The following is a 19,769-nucleotide window of genomic DNA, read 5'->3' as shown; positions in this document are numbered from 1 at the left end:
CCCCATCCCATGATTGACTTTTAATCTGGGAAAATATAAAGTTGAATCAGCAGCACAAACAATATCCAAAAGCAAATTCCAGGTGGATTTAGACTTCATATTTTTATAAATTCGTAAAGTAAGTAAATGAGACTACGTAATCTAGGAGTTCAGAAAGATTAACTTTACTAACACAGGACACTTAAAAACAATTAAAAATAAAGATTTGACTATATAAATAGTAAAGATGCTGTTAACAAAATAATTAATTGGAGAAAATATTTCAGAGCTGATGAGGGAGAAAGTGTTTTTCAAATTGACATAGCCAGGGGTGGGGTTGGGCTCAGTAGAACACTCACCTATCATATGTGAGGCCCTGGGTTCGATCCTCAGCATCACATAAAAATAAAATAAAGTTATTGTGTCCACCTACAACTAAAAAATATATTTAAAAAATTGACACTTGTGAAAAGAGTAGCTAATGAACTGTCAAAAAATGTTTAGTTTCAATCATTGTTAGGAAATGCAGGTTAAAGTTAGAATGAGATAATACCATGCACGATTGCTTTTGGCTGTCAGAACAAAGATTGTTCTTAATATAGTTTTGTTGGAAACATAAATTTCAAAAAGCAATTCAAGTTGCTTTTTTGAAAAGCAATCTGATAACATCTTCTAAAACTTAAAATACTTTTGCCACTTCAGAGAATCTTCTTAGAAGTAAAAGTCCCATCCAGGTGTGGTGGCACACATCTGTAAACCCAGTGGCTCGGGAGGTTGAGGCAGGAGGTTTGCAAATTGGAGGCCCTCAGCAAACTTGTCTCAAAATAAAAAATAAAAAGGGGCTGTGGCTCAGTGGTTAAGCACCCCTAAGTTCAATCCCCAGTACAAAAATAATAATAATAAGTATAAAGCCCTAATACACAAAGAACAGAAGAACAAGAACATTTATTTTAAAATTGTTCCTCATGACAAAAAATTCACTAGAATCATTGAAAATGCCTATTGGGGGCTGGGGAGATAGCTCAGTTGGTAGAGCGCTTGCCTTGCATGCACAAGGCTCTGGGTTTGATCCCCAGCACCACAAAAAAAAAAAAAAAAAGAAAGAAAAAAGAAAAAAAAGAAAAGAAAATGCCTATTGGTGGGGAAATCTGGAGAAGGAATATCCATTCCATAGAGTGTTTATTCAGGCAATAAGGTGGACAAATTAAAACTATGCTAGTGGACTTGAATGGAATTATACAATGTTTTCTTCAGTTTTTTTTTTTCAAGGCAGGATAGATGCAGAGTGTATATAATATGACCCTTTTTGTACATGAGTAACAAAATGTCTCTAGTTGTTTTTAAAGGATAAATGTATCCACGTATGTTTATGTATGATTTTATATGCCTAGAGAAAAGTAGAGAAGACTGTGCATTGGTTGTGGGGTGGGTAATGCTGGTAGGTTATGGGGGAATCAGAAGGAGAGGGAGAAGGGGAGGGGAAAAGGGACACAAAAAGAAAACCACGTAAATGACCAAACCAAGTATATCTCAAATGTGTGAATAAGTAAAGAAATTTGGGTGGGCTAATAGAAAAGGGAGCTAAAATTCTAATATGTAGAGATGTTTGTGGTTTATTGTTAAATGAATGGGGCAAAGTGCATAGTGTATGAGATTCTATTTTTATAATAAAAATCTGAGTGGGGATGTAGTTCAGTGGTAGAGTGTTTGCCTAGCATGTGCAAAACCCTGAGTTTGATCCCCAGCACTGTCAAAATTAAATTAAAAAAATAACCTCCCCCATATGTGTATATATGCATGAGTATGTTTATATGAACAGGAATTGTGGAAGGATAGACAACTAAGTTGTTAGCATTAGTTACCTTGGTGGAGAAGGGGAATGTAAGTAGTTGTTTCATTTGTATATCTTTGTATTGTTTTCTTGTTAACACATATTACATTTGTAATTTGACAAACATAAAATAAAGGGAAAAGACATTGCCAAATACATGAAGCCTTAGAAATGTTTCTATTTTCTGATGAGATGGCATATTGGCCTGATCTATTCCCTTTTCTTAAACTCAATCCTGGAGACATCATGAGGATAAAAGGAAAGCAAAAGAAAGGCTTTGAGAAACCCCCAAGTAATATCTTTCTTAAAAATTTATTTTTAGGGCTGGGGCTATAGCACAATGGTAGAGCACTTGCCTAGCATGTGTAAGACACTGGGTTTGATTCTCAGCACCACATATAAATAAATAAAATAGAGGTACATTGACAACTAAAAAAAATTGTTTTAAAATACTTTAAAAAAAAAAACATTATAAAATAAATTCTTATACACTGGGTGCAGTGGCACATACCTGTAATCCGAGCAACTCAGGAGGCTGAGAAAGGATTGCAAGTTCAAAGCCAGTCTCAGCAAAATAAAAAATAAAAAGGGCAGAGGATGTGGATCAGTGGTTAATTGCCCCTGGGTTCAATGTCTAGTACCAAAACAAAACAATTATATAATATTTACTCAGCTTCCTCTAGTATTAACATATAACCACAGTACAATTACTGAAAAAGGAAATTAACATTGATATAATAATCATAATTAAACTATAATCCTTACTTGAATTCAAATGTTGTCTAGACCAACATCCATTCCAGGGTCCCACATTATTTGCTATTTCTCGTCTTCTCCAACATGAAACTGTTCCTCAGTATTTTCTTGTCTCTCATAACTTAGACATTTTTTGAAGAAAACTGGCCAATTTATTTTGTGGCATCTCTCAATGTAAGTTTGATCCAATGTTTCTCTGATTATACTGAGGTTATGCATTGATTTCACATTAATAGTCATCTTTTCGTTACTATGACCAAAACACCTAACAAGAACAATTTAAGAATAAAAATTTATTTTGGCTAATTGTTTCAGAGGTTGCAATCCATGGTCAGCTGACTCCATTGTTCTGAGCCAGCAGTGAGGCAGAACATCATGGTGGAAAGGTATGGCAGAGGAAGGCTGCTCAGGTCATGGTAGCCAGGAAGAAGAGAGATGGAGGCATCTGGGGTAAAATGTAAACCCCAAAAGTCACTTCCTCCAGCCATGCCCTACCTGCCAAAAACCACCCAGTACAGAATTCCTTTCAAATTATTAATCTATCAATGGATTAATCCAATTAATCCAATTGGGTTACAGTTGTCATAATCTAATCATTTCACCTCTGATCATTGTTAGTGTCTCCTGAGCTTTTTGGGACACCTCATATTCAAATCATAACACCACAAAGTGATATATTCTCAGTGTATCACATCCCACATCTCCCCCAGATTTATTAAGGCATAATTGACAAACCATATACAATGTACAGTGTTTTGAAATATGTATACTTTTAACAAAATAAATCATGTTAATTAACACATCTATCATCACCTCATTTTGTGTGGTGAGCACAATCAAGATCTAGTATTAGCAATTTCTAAGTATTCATTAACTGTAGTCACCATAATGTTCGACAGATCTCCGGAACTTATTCATCCTGAAACTTTGTACCCTTTGGCCAACATCTCTTTCCCCACATCCCAGCTACTGACCATCACCATTTTACTGCTTCTATGAGTAAGTTCCCTTTTCAGACTACTGGGGCACAGAGATCACTGGGAGCTATCTTAGACCCCACTACCTCATCAGGTAAACATGTATTGGCTGGGCTTCATTAGGTGTAGATTTTAGACATGCTTGCTGCAAGTTTTCCACTAAACAGAATTAATATATTCATTTATACATACCTGTATACTGAGTGCTTTCTGTGATTGAGACACTATTTTAGTGCTGGGGACATAGTAGAAAACAGAAGGGAAATGTTAATTGTCAAGAGGAAAAAAACAGGGCAAGGGGACATTAAATAGGGGAGTGAGATTTTATTTTATTTTATTTTATTTTTTGGTGCTGGGGATCGAACCCAGGGCCTTGTGCTTACAAGGCAAGCGCTCTACCGACTGAGCTATCTCCCCAGCCCGGGAGTGAGATTTTAGATACAGTAACCAGGAAAGTCCTCAGATGAGACCTCTGCATAAAGACCTGATGGAAGTGAGGGATCTCATAATGCAACTGTTTAGAAAAAAGTGTTCCAGGCAAATGCAAATACCCTACGATAGGGCATGTGCTTGGGATGTTGGAGACATCCAGCAAGAGATGTATTCCTGCTGAGCCAAGAAATTATCCCAAAACAATATTGATAACAGTTCTTTCTAAACTCCAGCGCATGGGAACCCCAATGCCAGAAGCCTACCCCCTGCTCAGTTCATGGCTTTTCTGGTTTCTGTCCCCATGCAGTGAAATCAGCCTATCCAGCACCTCTTTTAAAACAGTAGCTCCCAATCCACCAAGACTGGTTGCATGGTGCCACTAGTGCCACCATGCTGACTGAGAGAACAGCAACAGGCAGCTGTTTCCTGCCTTTTTTTTTTTTTCCCCAACTTTTCTACAAATAATGAAATTTTCTAAAATTCTCATTATGAATTCTCTGACATCAACCATGATGTATAGCATTGTTAAAGTACTCTCCACAAACAATAACAATGATAAAGATACTGATGTCAATATTGGATAACATTCATTAGATATTTATTACATATTAGAAACAGTTCCAACGTTTTACATTTAATACATTTACTGCTGAGAGCAACCCAACACATACATATTAGTACATATAATATATATTTACACAAAAAATTATAAAGCAGCATTACATTTTCCATAAGTACTTACATATATACATACACATACATGTATTAAGTATAGTAGAAGTCTGGAAGAAAAAAAATTGATAACAGTGATTACAACAAGGATTGGATAAGTATTGGCAAGATTCTATAGGGAGAAAATGTTCATTATTTCCATTTTCAAATGTAATTTAAAAAAAGCATTACATTTGCATTTAGAGGACAACTTTTATAACTGAAAAGCTTCAGTGTATACCATGTTTGTCAGTAGTTATTTAACAACATAAAAGTTGACACAAGTTAACAGCAAGACATATTACAACACCATTAAAAATAATGATAAAGGCGCTGTGATTGTGGTTCAGTGGTAGAGCACTAGCCTAGCATGTGAGAGGCACTGGGTTTGATCCTCAGCACCACTGAAAAATAAAGGTATTGTGTCCATCTACAGCTAAAAATATTTTAAAAAATAATATGAAGATGTTATTTAATTAAATGGTAATCATGGTATATTTTGATTTTTGTGAGGGAGGGTGGGTGGCTAAGGATTGAACACTACTCCCATGTGCTGCAGTTCAATCCCTGGGGATTGAAAGGGTACTAGTAGTATACTGTACTACTGAGCTATATTCCCAGCCATTTTGTTTTGTTTTGTTTTCGATTTTGAGACAATGTCTTATTAATTTGCTGAGTCTGGCCTCAAGCTTACAATTTTTCTGCTTTAGGATCCCGAGGTGCTGGGATTATAGGCTTTAACCATCGAACTGGACTATTATGGTATATTTTGGCATGATAAAATAAAATTATGATACAGCAGGCATATTATGATCACACTTTTTTTTTTTTTTCTTTTTTCTGGTACCGAGGATTGAACTCAGGGGCATTTAACCACTGAGGCACATCCCCAGTCTTTTTTTATATTTTATTTAGAGACAGGGTCTCACTAAGTTACTTAGGGCCTCACTAAATTGCTGAGGTTGGCTTTGAACTTACAATCTTCCTGTCTCAGCCTCCTGAGTTGCTGTGTCCACCACCTGCAGCTTATGATTAACATAAAGTTAACATAAAGTTTGGAAAGATCTATTGTAATATTTTGAAAGCAGTAATCTCTGGTCTAAGATTTAAAAAAATTTTTTTTTTCTTTTTGCAGTGCTAAGGATTGAACCCAGGGCCTTGTGCTTGGGAGGCAAGCACTCTACCAACTGAGCTATATCCCCAGTCCCTATATTTTTTTATTTCCTTTTTTATTTTTATTTTTTTTAAATAAGAACTCAATGCTGGGCAAGTACATTACTGTTAATTCTAGCTATTCAAGAGGCTGAGGCAAGGAGAATGGCCAGTTCAAGGCCAGCCTTGGCAACTTAGTGAGACAATGTCTCAAAAGGGGAGAGTGGCTGGGGATGTAGCTCAGGGGGCACTTGTTTTTAGTGTATGTGAGGCTCTCCTTCCAAAAGTAAAGAAATGAGTTACTTTCAAAAATAAGTTTACAGTTTTTTCAAGAATGATTTAAGTCTATACAACACAACTTACAGTGCAGTATTGGAAGCACAGATCTATAGGTCACAGCAATAAAAAAAGATGGCCCTAAAACATAAGGTAATATAAACAAATTAAGGAGAAACGAGAGGAAAGAATACTGAATAAGCAGTTGGGAGAATATTTTTTTGGTGGGTGAAAAGGGAGGTTTAATTTAGACCTTAAATTTATATTTTAAAATAAATTTGATTAAGAAGGTTATAAAAGGAAATTATAAATACATTAGACAAAATAGTTCACAAGGTGTTATCGGTTGAACTGTGTCCCCCCAAAGATACGGTGACATCTTAACCCTTGGTATCTGTGAATATGATCTCACATTGAAATAGGATCTTTACAGATGTAATCAACTTAAGATGGGATCATTAGGTGACACACAATATGACTGGTGTCCATGTTAGAGGAAATAGAAACACAGAGAGACTGCAAAAGATGGAGGCAGAGAGTAAAGAGATGCACCTGTAATCCACGGAATGTTGAGTTTCTGGCTGTTACCAGAAACTAGAAGGTATAAAACAGATTACCTCTGTAAATACTTACAACCTGCTTACAGCTTTGATTCTGGATGTCCAGGCTTCAAAACAGTGAGGGAATAAATTCCTTTCTTTTAAGCTACCAAATTTTTCTTGGTTCTGTTACAGTAGCCCTAGAAAACTAAATACCCAGGAAAACCTACATTCCTGGTTTGTTTTCATTACATGTTTTTAAAAACAAATGTTCACAAAAGTGTCTTACTTTCTTATCATTTACCCTGTACGAATTCCCTCATGGCGAATAAGGTCTAAGCAACTAACAAAAGCCTTTCCACATTCATTACAGTCATAAGGTTTCTCACCAGTGTGAATTCTCTGATGTCTAGTAAGGTTTGAGCCTTTATTAAAGGTCTTTCCACACTCGTTAAATTCTTATGGTTTTTCATCTGTATGGATTCTCTGGTGTTGAATAAGTTCTGAGCTCTGAATAAAGGCCTTTCCGCATTCTTTACATTCATAGGGTTTCTCACCGGTGTGAATCCTCTGATGTTGAGAAAAATAGGAACTACAACTAAGAGCTTTGCCACATTCCTTACATTCGTAGGGTTTTTCACCACTGTGAATCCTCTGATGTCGAGTAAGAGTGAGCCACGACTGAAGGATTTCCCATACTCCTTACATTCATACAGTTTTTCAGCAGAATTAACTCTCTGATGTTGAATAAATTCTGAGTTCTGATCAAAAGTCTTCCCACATATCTTAGATTCACAGGGCTCCTCTTTGCTAATAGTATTTTGATGCGGAATAAGAAAAGTAGGATGAATAAAAGGGGGTATGTCTTCATAGCAAAATATTACTTGACTGAAATGTCTCTTTTTTTAGAGATAATATTTTGTTCTCATACACTGATTCCAGATCTGAAAAAAAATAAAAAGGTATATTACACATTGTATTCAGAAATTAAATTTCTTAAAAAAAAAAAAGGAAGGATTAAATTGAAAATAATACCCAGAAAAGAAGACGCTAAGATGGTTCTCAAATATAGCTAGGCAATTTGTAAAACTATGAAAAGCACAGACACTAAGGAGAGATAATAACAGAAGCTGGGGAGGTGATTTGGGAAGTAGATGACTTCCTTACATTTTGGTGTGATTCAGAATCACCTTCAATACACACTGCTCAGGGCTATCCTCAATATTATACAGTGATTTTAATCATATATACATGTATATAAACATATACTTACAAATGCAAAACACCATACTTTATTTTGCAATTTGTAGATAATTATCAGACCTATATGAAAGAGCTATTTAGAAGAAGTGGGTTGAAATGTATAAATGCAGGTGTGAGGGTATTTAAGAGGTATACTGTTGGCAAATTCACATTGGGAAAAAGTTTGCAACAAGTCTAAGATGCTGAATGAAACTGTCAGGAATAGTAGACAGGCAAATCTCCTCTGTGGATAGAACATAATAAGAATTGGAGATTCACTGGAAATAATATCCCTTGGAATTCAGGCAAGTTGGGAGGAAGAATGGATCCTTCAAGTCATGGCAGTGACTAAAAAGAGGCAGTTCAATGGGCTGGGGAGATAGCTCAGCTGGTAGAGTGCTTGCCTCGCAAGCACAAGGTCCTGAGTTCGATCCCCAGTACAGCAAAAAAAAAAAAAAAAAAAAAAAAAAGAGGCAGTTCAAATTTGAGACAGGAAAGAATAAGACAGAATGAAATATACTCAGAGGCGAGGACTGTCATGTCAACACATGAGAAGGTGAACCCCAGTTTTATGTTCTAAGGGAATTACTTAATCGTTGAGCCCTCTTTACCTCATTTTAAAATGGAGACAGTATTTAACTCTTTATTGCTGGAAAGATGGGGAATAACAAATGTAAATAATCTGGAATAAAGCAAACACTCAGTATTGACAGCAAATATTATGGAAGGATGTCATGGCAAATAGGGATACTAGGCAAGGGAAATGGCTTGCAGACATCACAGTAATACCAGGTCCACTATCTCAAACCAAATACATGACCTTTTTCCTCCTGCTCCCTAGATGATCATTGGCCAAATTTAGGTGATTTCATCTTGAAACTGTCCTCTTCTAATTATTATACTCTAGACCAGCATCACCTTCCTTAAATCACTATAGGGATCTCCTAAGTCTCCCCAATATGTTCAAGCATTCTCTAATCTATTCAGCACATGGAATGATATTTGGTCTAGCCTTGCCCTACCTAAAATCTAAACTACTTGGGGTTTTCTCTTTGTCTGGCATACTACACCTTCCATATTACCACTGGCTGTTAATTGCTGCTTGCCATTTAGGGCTCTGCTCAAATAGCATCTCTCTAGTGAGGTCAGACCTGATCTTCAGACTAAATAATATCTTCCACATATTAGGCTTTAGATCATTCTGCCTTTTCTTTAATAGCACTTATTATTTGAAATGTTGTATATATCTGCATAGATCCAATGAAGGCAAATGTTTGGCAATGCCTAAAACATAAGAAGCTCAATAAATAATTTGTTGAATTACCAAGGCAATAAATGAGTGTTTAGATGTACTGTTCTTAAAGTTTTAAAAAACCCTAAAGTTGACTCATTATTTATAGTTTTATGTTCTTTAAACTCTCCATAAAAAGTGAATTATCCAATACTGAACTATTGCTCTTATTAGTTGAACCTGTATAATCTTGTTTTACATGTGATTTTATTTAAAGACACTTTCCTTTTGTTGATTACTACTGAATGCATGGCCAAAAGTACTATAACTCATGATGGTCTGGAGTACAATAATTAGAAGAAGGATTTCAAGATACAATTACATAAATTTGGCCAATGACCATCTGGGAAGCTGGAAGAAAAAGTTCATGTATTTGCTTTAAGATAGTGGACCTGACATTACTTTGATGTCTGTAAGCCATTTCATCTGACCAGTATCCTTATTTTTGCCATGACATTCTTCCATAGTAATTGCTTACTTTATATCATGCTTCTCTAACAATGGATTTTTCTCCATAAGGTAAATCAACTGTCTTCTTGCATTTAGGAACATTAGATGACACAGCACACATGCTTAGGGGCCATTTTATTTATTTGTGTGGTATTGGGGTTTGAACCCAGGGCCTTGTGCATGCTAACCAGGAACTTTACAGGGTTATATCCCAAGCCCTTGGCTGGCACTTTAAACAGTGAATTCAACAATAGAAAGAAAATGTGACAATAAGTACAAAAGGATATGTTTTTACAATATGAGAGTTAAAATAAGTCAGAGCAGTGACTTCTTTGATATCAAATGGAATAAGTACATATTGGAAGATTCAAATTTTTTGCCACTCTATATATGACCATGAGAGTTCTGTTTTGATTTTGGGATTACAAATAAAATTTAGTGTGTAAATGAATTTGTAATATGGAAACTGAATAATGGGAATCAACTCTACTATTTTAATTTAAAAGGGGCATATTTTTTTAAAAAAATTGACAGATTGTATATATGAGTTCATAATTGCTTACTCATGAATCTATAGTAAAAGTTTAACAAAGGTTAAGAAAAACTCCATTAGGACAAAGGCTATTGGAAAAGAGGCAGTAACAATAAAACTTGGAAACTGGAAAGACAATAGATGAGTAATAACACTCAAATTCTAAGCCTACAATAGATTATTTCCATAATACTGACTCAGGGTGCAGATCTCAAGATTCAAGGCATCTGCCACTTCACACAGTGAGGTGACAGAAAATACTGAAAGCTAAAGCATGAATTTAAGCATTTTATTAGTGGTGAGACTTCAAGATCCCCTCTCCTATTGCACAAGAGAGATGATTATACTTCTCTGTATGCATAGGAAACTAGAAATCTAAAAAAAATGATTTTACATTCTAATGAACAAAAGAGAATCTGGACTCAGGAATATCACATATAGCTGTGGGCATGGATTCTGAACTGAAAACAAAGGATTAACATAAATTATACCCACTTTGGTTTTTTGTTTTGGTTTTGGGGATTTAACCCAGAGGTGCTTTACCACTGAGTTACATCCCTAGCCCTTTTTACCTTTTATTTTGAAGACAGTCTCACTAAATTGCCAAAGCTAGCCTCAAAGTTGTATTCCTCCTGCCTCAGCCTCACTGGGATTACAGGTGTCAGCTATGGTGCCCAGCCAATTTGCATTATGATAAAGACCAATAAGGAATATATCTGGTTTTTGTTCTGGGTTCCTAGCACAGAGCCTCAAAAGCCCTTGCAACTACCAGGTAAGAGTGACATTCATTATTTACAAGTGTCTTTTGAGTATATTTGAGTTTATGCAAATTATGTGATCCATGATAGGTCCAGAGATAATTTTAAGGGAGAAGTTTACCAAGAAAGACCAAGTCTGTGATTAGAAGGTTGGAACTTTCAGGCCTACCCCAATGCCTGACCTCTCAGAATGATTAGAGATTGAATTCAATCATGTGGTCAGGGAGTTAATCAGTCATACCTGTGTAATAAAACTCGAGCTTGGGAGAATTGCCAAGGTGGTGACCAGGAAAGTGGCATACCATGATTCCATAGGTATAGGGATAGAATCTCCTATGCTTGGGACCTTCCCTAGACCTTGTCCTGTATACCTCTTCATCTGGATATTCATCTGTATCTTTATATAAAACAGTAATCATAAGAATAATGCTGTCATGAGTTCTGTGAGTTGTTCTAACAAATTATGGAGGGATTCTGAGGTGCTAATTATATTCTATTCTTATCTCCAGTGGTGGTTATATGGATACATTCACTTCACAGTTCATCATGGTGTTTAATCATAATCGTGTAGTTCTCTGTACTTGAATTTTTTTTAAAGTAAAAAAGGTGCACTCTACTTTTTTAAATGAAAGAATGAACTGTTAAATTCAGGGCAAGCTGTTTGAAGAATTTAAATAAGTATAAAGTAAATAATAAAATGAAAACCAGTACAAAAAACAAAAAGTAAAATACACACATATATTTCTAAGGGATTCTTTTACTATAGAATTTGAAATGCAGTATATCCTAAGAAGAAACAAAATTTAAAATGTACATAGATAACTCTTTTGGAAACAAAGAAAGGTATTTACTATCATGGACTGGGAAAAAGGTATGGGAGAAAAGAAGCATGATTGCTTATATAGAAGAGGGCTTGCCCTTTGAGGGGAGCTTCCTGATAAAATCTCAGAGGGAATGTCTCCTCATGGCCCTGTTCCTGTCCCATCTTCTCTCACTTACCTGAACACAAGCCTCTAGTCAGCTCTTTCAACCATCCAGGGTTCTTGTCCTTGTTCCAATAAGGAGATCACAGCTGGTTTAGAATTGGAAAGTCCTGCTCATAAGAAAAGACATGGGACACGGTTATGCTGTGGATGTCCCAGGACTCAGATCCAGTCCCTTGGTGGTCAAGGAAGAGATGCCACTACAGGAAAGATCAGAGGAAGATGAAGAAGATGAAGCTTCAGCCACAGCCCAATGGAGCTGCCCATTTCCAATTCTTCCATTCCATTCCAACTCAAACCATTCCTTGAGGAACAGGGAGCAGAAATTCAGCTGGTTACTTGAAGTGAAATATTCACTAGCCCAAGGATGAATTATGAATTTTGGTGGGGCGGGGTAGTTATGCTTACTCAACTGAAACAAGGTTGCTGAAATTCTCCAATGTCACTTCTTTATATAAGTTCATCTGAACAGAGTCCAGGCATTCCCATTCCTCCTGAGAGAAGTATATGGACACATCTCTGAACATCATTGCCCCTGAAACAATAAATAAACTACTTTCATAATAGGAGAGAAATGGTAGCAGAGGAGGGAGGAGAAGGCTCTGCAGGAAGAGACAGAGCAATGGAAGAGGTTGGAACCCTATCTCCTAGTAGTGGACAAACATGGTGAACTTTCCTAATGATGTGAATTAGAAAGCAACCAGCTTAATGAGTAAGTTTCTTCCCCCCTTCCCTTTTTCTTTAAGTTCTGAGAGGAAAATGTATGGACGTTCAAAAAACAGTACATTTTAAAGTAAAATTTCAGGATATCGTGGGAAAATAGAACTTTCTAAAGACTTCCAGGAAAACAAGGATCACAAAATTTTCCAGCAGTTAGAATAGCAATGGAATTCTCAAGAACACTGTTTGAAATTAGAAGAAAACAAAGCAATTCCTTCACTACTATTACAAAAAACAAATTTTGGTTCAGAATTCTATAACCAGTCAAATCACTAAGCCAATGTTAAGATTAAATCAAAACAATTCTAGAAGTTCAGAGAATTATAGAATTATCTCTGATGTAACTCTTCTTAGGAAACTAGTGGAATGTGCTCCATCAAAACCAGGAAATACCCCAGGAAAAGGAAATGGTATTATATTCAGAAACAGGAAAACTAACATGAGAACCATGTATAAATTCCCAGTGTAACTATAAAAGACAAGTTCCTGGACAACATCTGGTAGCAGTCCTGCAAAACAACATTTAGGAACAAAAAGAAGATTCTGAGGGAGGGAGGTCTTCAGGGAAAAATAGGGAGTCAGTATGTTTGCAACAAAGTAACAACAATGCTAGAAAGCTTGGGAAAAAATTAGTGACAGGTACATGGACCCAGGAAAATGAAGAAACAAGGCAATGTATGCTCAGAAAAATAAAAATTACACTAGAAAGCATCAAAGGACTAGTAGCATATTACTTGGCTCAGATTAACAATACTTCCAAGGTTCTAATCACATGGATAATGATGATTTAAAAAAAAAAAAACAATGACATAACTCTACTGCAGGGATAGGAAATGAGGACTGTTGTATAGAAAAATCTGGCAGGAGGTCACTAGAAAATGTCTATGAAAAAATAACAAAAATATAGGAAAAATGCCAAGAGAAACAGCAAGATTTGAGGGTAGCCACAAGGAGAAAGGGTATTGGGACAATGCCCTGCTATTTTCCTAAGTCTTTTAACACTTCTTGAAACTTTAAAATGTAAAATTAGTTAAATATGAATTTAAAGTATCCCTATCTTAGCCAATAGCATAAATTAAATTCCTTGAAAACTATAGTTCTTTTATGACTGCTATAAGAATTGTTCCCTAATAGCACAAATTCTTTAACTTTATAATTTTATAGTGGCAGAAATTTCCACAATATAAATACTAATAAATCTTTCATTTTAGACATTTTGTTAGACAAAATTCTTAAGATCCTATCCAAATGTACATCCTGCTCCGTAGACTTTGCCCTATTCATCTCTTCCATTTTGCACTTTCTAAGTTGTATCCTTTACAATAGAACTGTAATCATAAGTACAATCATGCATTGCTTAGTGACAAGGCATGCATTGCTTAGTGACAAGGATACATTTTGAGAAATGTGTCTTTAGTGACTTCATTGTTGTGCCAACATCATAAAGTGTATTTGCATAAACTTAGATGGTATAGGCACTGCAAAGAATATATGGTATAGCCTATTGCTCCTAGACTATAAACCTGAATAGAATGTTACTTTCTGGAATACTGTAGGCAATTTTAACATACTGATAAACATTTGCATATCTAAACAGGAAAAGGTATAGTAAAAATACTAGGCAATAGGATTTTTCAGCTCCATTTAATTTTATGCAATTACCATTGGACAGGTGGTTTGTCATTGACTAAAATGTTTACCTGTGTTCTGAGTTGTTCTAGTAAATTAACTGAACCTAAGGAAGGGTTATGGGAACTCCTCAGTTTGTGGTTAGCTGCAAAGAAGTACAGTGCCTTAGAGACATCCAAGACTTGTGGTTAGTGTCTAAAGTTAGGGACAGTTCTGTGAGACTAAGTTCTTTAACCTCTATGTTAACTCCTGGTTGTTAGTGTAAGAATTGAACTGAATTGTAATACACCCAGCTGGTGTCAAGAATTTATTGTTGTTTGGAAAAGGTCAGACATTCCTATACCATTGGAACAATGAGGATATTTCTCCTTCACTTTCAGCCAAATAAGGGGACCTGAAAGATTCCAAAGTAGAATGGTCAGGTTCTTTGGTAGAATTTCTGCTGTGCCCTTTGGAGTTTATAGGACACAAAGACTGGTGCCTATTCTTCTCCTTGGACCAGATGCAGACCCAATAAAGGGACAAAGTGACCTCAGCAACGGAGGAGATCATAAACTACCAAGGTCCATGTCATGTATTCGAAGTAGCCATTTCAAGGAGACAAGCTGCCACATCACACAAAATGCAATTAGAGATTCCCAATAGGGACTTCTCCAAGAAATTCATATAATTACCTTACAAAAAAAAGAGTCAATATTGAATATCCATCAAAACAAGAGAAACCAACACTAAAACCAGTCTTTCTTAAAGGTCTTTTGTTCTCATCTCTTCTTCCCCATCCCTTTTCTAATCTCATAAGATTCAAAGACTGCCTATTGGACAGGAGAAAGAGAAATTCAGGGTTAGGAAATCAAGAAGTTTAATATGTCCCCTGCCCTTACACACTGCAAGCTTCTAGTTGGAAGCAAGCCTGAACATGGAGAAGGGGCTCTGCATGAAATTTAAAGATTATTAAGTGGAACTAGAGGTTGTAATTAATAAAATGAGACTGATCTTGTGACTGAAAACTATCAAAGGATACCAAAGAATGATCAAATAATTATAGGAACTGTGCAGGTTTTTATCTAGGACAACAAATTAGCTCACAGGGAGGGCTGAGAGTAGAAATGATGAGGGGGAAAATGCTTCATATGGAGTAGTTCTTTCTCCCCGTCTTTTTTTTTTCCTGTACTGGGGTGTGGGAAGCCATCCTTATTTAGCAGAATCAGACTAGGTTGAGCCATGGGATGCAGATGTCTGGCTTCTAGGAACCACCCAGAAGCAATGGTGCTCCATGGGAGTGGTTCCCTGTCTCCTTCTGAATAGTCCCCCTAACTTCACCCTATCCTGTCCATTACAGAAGCTCCACCCCAGTCTTGGCCCTCTTTACCTGTGCGTCTATAAATAAAAGAGAGTTGGGCTACTCCATGCTGTTAGAGGCCAGAGCTGGTATGGCCAGACCCGCTTCATTTAAAAGAGTATTGTCTCTTGTGTGTTTACTGAGTAGATAAATTTATGGGTAATTGATTGATAAGCAGATCCTCCTACAGTTAACTCTTTTCTCATCCACATGGGACGTGGTTGAGAGACCCCCACACTGGGGGATTGAACCCAGGGGTGTTTTACCAATGAGTCACATCTCCAGCCCTTTTAATTTTTTATTTTGAGGCAGGGTCTCACTAAGTTGCTTAGGGTCTTGCTAAATTGCTGAGGCTGGCTTTGAACTTGCAATCCTCTTCCCTCAGCCTCCTGAGCCACTGGGATTACAGGCATATGACACTGCACCCAGTTTAGCACTGTTTTTATTTGAGTTGTGCCAACTCTTAAAATCAAGAAGAGATCAAGAGATAAAAAGAGAAGAATGAGAAATTCTAATCTATGTTTAACTAGAACCGGATAAAGAAAGGAAAGGATAGAAAACAAAGCAGGGGCAAGGCATTGTCTCTCTAAAGAGACAATGACTAGGAATTTTTCTGTACTAATACCAGACACCCATCTACAAATTAAAATATGCATACAAATTCCAAGCAGAGAAATTTTTAAGAACACACTTAGATATTGTTACGCAAAAATTACAGAAAACTGAAAACAGAGAGAAAATCCTTAAAACAGCCAGAGGAAGAAAAGACAGATTACTTTTGAAGAAGAGGCACAAGGATGTACAAATAGACCAATGGAATAGAATAATAGCTCATAAATACACCCATACACAAGATTATCTTTGCAGACCAGTGAGAACACAATGGATTTTCTAAAACATGTACTGAGAAAATTGGGTATTAATAAGAGGGGAAAAAATCTGACACCCTCTCCCCTGCCCACAGCATATACAAAAGTCAGTTAAAAATGGATTGACTATCTAGGGCTGGGGTTGTAGCTCAGTGGTAGAGCACTTACCTAGCATGTGTAAGGCACTCGGTTAGATCCTCAGCACCACATAAAAATAAAGGTATTGTGTTCATATACAACTAAAAATATTTTGAAAAATGGATTGACTAAATGGGAAAGCAAAACTTACAGCTTTTAGCATAAATATAGGAGAATATTTGTATGAACTTGGAACAGGGAAGGATTTCTTAAACGAGATACAAAAAGCATTAACCATAAAGAAAAAAAAATTGGTAAACTCAACCTTGTTAAAATTAGAACTTTTGTTCATAAAACCATCTTAAAATGATAGAACATTCCAAATTGTATGAAAATATAATTAAGTATTCATATCCAGATTATATAAACTCTTACTATGAATAAGAGTTAATCCAAGAGAAAAACATGTAGAAAATTTGAAGAAACATATTACAAAAAAAACCCTAACAGTAAACATATGGAGTGGTGTGATCACCATTCATTATTAATCATGGAAATGCCAATTTAAACTTGCATGTGCAGGGTATATGTGTATGTACAAATATTTAAAAGTCAGATACAATTGATCTAATGCAAAGTAGAAACCTGAGTTCTTTCATACAAACAAACGTGTCTTTAAAAAATGGTATTTCCAAGACCACTGGAAAATATAGCAGAATACAACACTCTGTAGTGAAACTATATGCTCATGTAAATGAGGGCTGGGGATGTAGCTTAGTAGTACACCGCTTGCCTTACATGCAGGAGGACCTGGGTTCAACACCCAGTACTGCCAAAAAAAAAAAAGAAAAATGTAAATGAAATATAATTTGATATTGGCAAAATAATAAATGCACATTTAAACATTAATACTAGTTGAGTGATCAACTTTTTTTTCTTAGTAACTCTGTTTTTCAAATCTCTAAAATAATCATGCTTTTTATTTATTTTTTACTTTATTAGTACCCAGCGATTAAACCCAGTGATGCTTAACTACCCAGCAACCTCCCCAATCCTTTTTTAAATTTTGAAACAGGTTCTCACTAATTTTTCTCATGGCCTACCATAAGCTGCTGAGGTTGGCTTTTTCTTTTTCTTTCTTTTTTTTTGGGGGGGGGGGTGTGTGCTAGGGATCAAACCCAGGGCCTAGTGCTTACAAGGCAAGCACTCTACTGACTGAGCTATCTTCCCCAGCCCGGGAGGCTGGCTTTGAATTCATGATCCTCCTGCCTCTGCCTCCCAGGCCACCAGGATTACAGGCCTTTACCACTAGGCCCAGCTCATGCTTTTATTTTAAAATAGTAAATATTATATTTAAAAGAAGAAAAACCAGCAAACAGAAGTAGAACCACTTTTCAAATAAGTGAACATTAGGTATATGGCTTTAATACCAGGCATACCTATCCTTTTCTCCAGTGGGGAGAGTATAAGGATCTACATTAAAATGATATATCTTTGTTTTGTTTTTGAGGTACTGAGATTGAACCCAGGGGCGCTTTAACACTCACCTACATCCCCAGTCATTTTTAAGTTTTTTTGTTGTTTGTTTGTTTGTTTTTTAATTTTGAGAGAGGGTCTTCTGGCTAGGTTGTTGAAGAGTGCCTTGAACTTGTGATCTGAATCATTGGGATTTACAGGCGTGCCACCGCACTTGGAAACACCCTTATTAAGCAAGAATTTTCAGAGAAAGGAACGCATAAAAGAAACCCCACGATACCTTGGATATTACTTGTAGAAGTTTATCATGCATTCTTTACTTTTCTTCGGAGCAACTCACCTGGAGAAAGGTAGAAATGGAAGAAGGTAACTGTAAGATAGCAGGTTTTTCCTCAATTACTCAGATTAGAGATCATTATCAGCCCCAAATTCATCACCCACCACACACGGAGAATGGAGATAAGAGGAAAATGGGCCATCCTGTGCAACTTCACTGCTATCCTGGGCTAGAATCTGACTAACGTCAGAAGGGTTTTCTGGGGTTAGAGTTATGGAGTCACAATCATAAAGGAGAGAGCAGTCCGTGCACAGTGTCACATACATTAAGGAACCGTCATACTAAAGTCATAACCTCACGATGACCAGACATCTCACATCCACACATAAAGCAGCAGTGTCAACGCAGCTCACTGACAATCCCACAAACTCTCTTGTTCAGTTCGCTCTGCCCGCATAGTCCCAAGGCTCCAGCTCCCCACATGCCTCCAGTATTTTCACCCGAAGCCTTTCCAGTCCATTCCCGGGTCTGACCCGGCGGACCTGAGGCGCTTGCCCCAGGGAACACGATTTCGTACCTCACTGATCTAACGGTCCAGCAACAACCGAGTTCTTGCGGAAAGAGCGACAGACCACCAGACCACCTGGGAAATGTAGTCCAGAGCTGGGGTCCACGTGGATTCCTTTCAGGGCCCAACCTGGGCCCACCCGAAATAACTGCGCCTGCAACTCCCCAAGTCCAGAGCAGTTTCACCGCTGACGCGTCGCCATCGCGAGGCGCGCTAGACCTAAACCTTTCCAGCAAACTTGGTTAAACCCTGGTCAGCGCTGGAAAGGCGGGCAGCGTCCTGGCCGGAAGTTGAATTGGACCGCGTGGCCTTCTGGGAGGAGTTATGCTTCGTAAGGTAGCGGTGGCGGAGAGCTACTTCGGCTCACCCTGGATTGTCCCTGACCTGTTTGCGTGTGGTCTTCACCCAGTCGCTCAGAAACTGCGCGCTGGACGCGCATTCGGCCACCCGTCCCGGGTCTGTGAGGCAGCGAGTGCCCGCCTCGGGAGGTGAGGGCGGGGCTCCAGGGGTCCGGTTTGGACCGGCCGCGGGCGGCTGACGGGGCGGAGGCCCGTAGGGGGCCTGGAGTGCTGGGTGGCGGCGGTGGGGAGTGCTCGCCGTGCGGCTTTTGGAGTGGTTGGAGTCGTTGGGACAGAATAACGTGGTGAGAGGGTGTGTCATGATGTTCGAAGGTATGTGATTATGTTTGTGCGGTGGTATAATTATGATGTGTTTGGTTGTGGTTGTGGTTAAGGGTGTGGTGTGAATGTGAGTGAGCATGGCGAAGTGTGATTTTGATGTGTAGTGGTTCTTGTCGGGTTAGTTTCTCTGTAGTATTTTATACAGTAGATAAGTACTTTTAAAATACAATTCTGTATTTTCTAGTGAGCCTTCCTTTACATTGATCCCCCCTCTTTTGTTTCCT

General features: G+C 37.4%; 2 protein-coding genes across 6 annotated transcripts in view; one reads left to right on the top strand and one right to left on the bottom strand.

Annotated features, from left to right (window-relative positions):
- Positions 1-4,557: 4,557 nt before the first annotated feature.
- LOC124966081 (zinc finger protein 829-like) lies at positions 4,558-19,624 on the bottom strand. The gene is given in 7 exon segments (XM_047527173.1): positions 4,558-7,321; positions 7,324-7,558; positions 7,560-7,597; positions 11,926-11,954; positions 11,956-12,019; positions 18,711-18,883; positions 19,233-19,624. Coding segments are annotated over 7 exon segments (1,140 nt in total). The 3' UTR covers positions 4,558-7,112.
- The window catches only part of Znf568 (zinc finger protein 568), a 75,978-nt gene continuing 75,379 nt past the window's right edge, over positions 19,171-19,769 (top strand). For 3 of the 5 annotated variants that reach the window (XM_047527468.1, XM_047527466.1, XM_047527471.1), the window contains exon 1: positions 19,171-19,353. The gene's annotated coding sequence lies outside the window, so the exon portion shown is untranslated. Of the gene's footprint in view, positions 19,354-19,393; positions 19,537-19,769 lie in introns of those variants that run through there. The other 2 variants (XM_047527469.1, XM_047527467.1) reach the window with 1 other exon arrangement.

Source organism: Sciurus carolinensis, chromosome 16 (assembly GCF_902686445.1).
Source record: "Sciurus carolinensis chromosome 16, mSciCar1.2, whole genome shotgun sequence".
Taxonomy (NCBI): Eukaryota; Metazoa; Chordata; class Mammalia; order Rodentia; family Sciuridae; genus Sciurus; species Sciurus carolinensis.
Note: the sequence above shows the minus strand (reverse complement) of the source record. Positions and strands in the feature narration are given on the sequence as shown.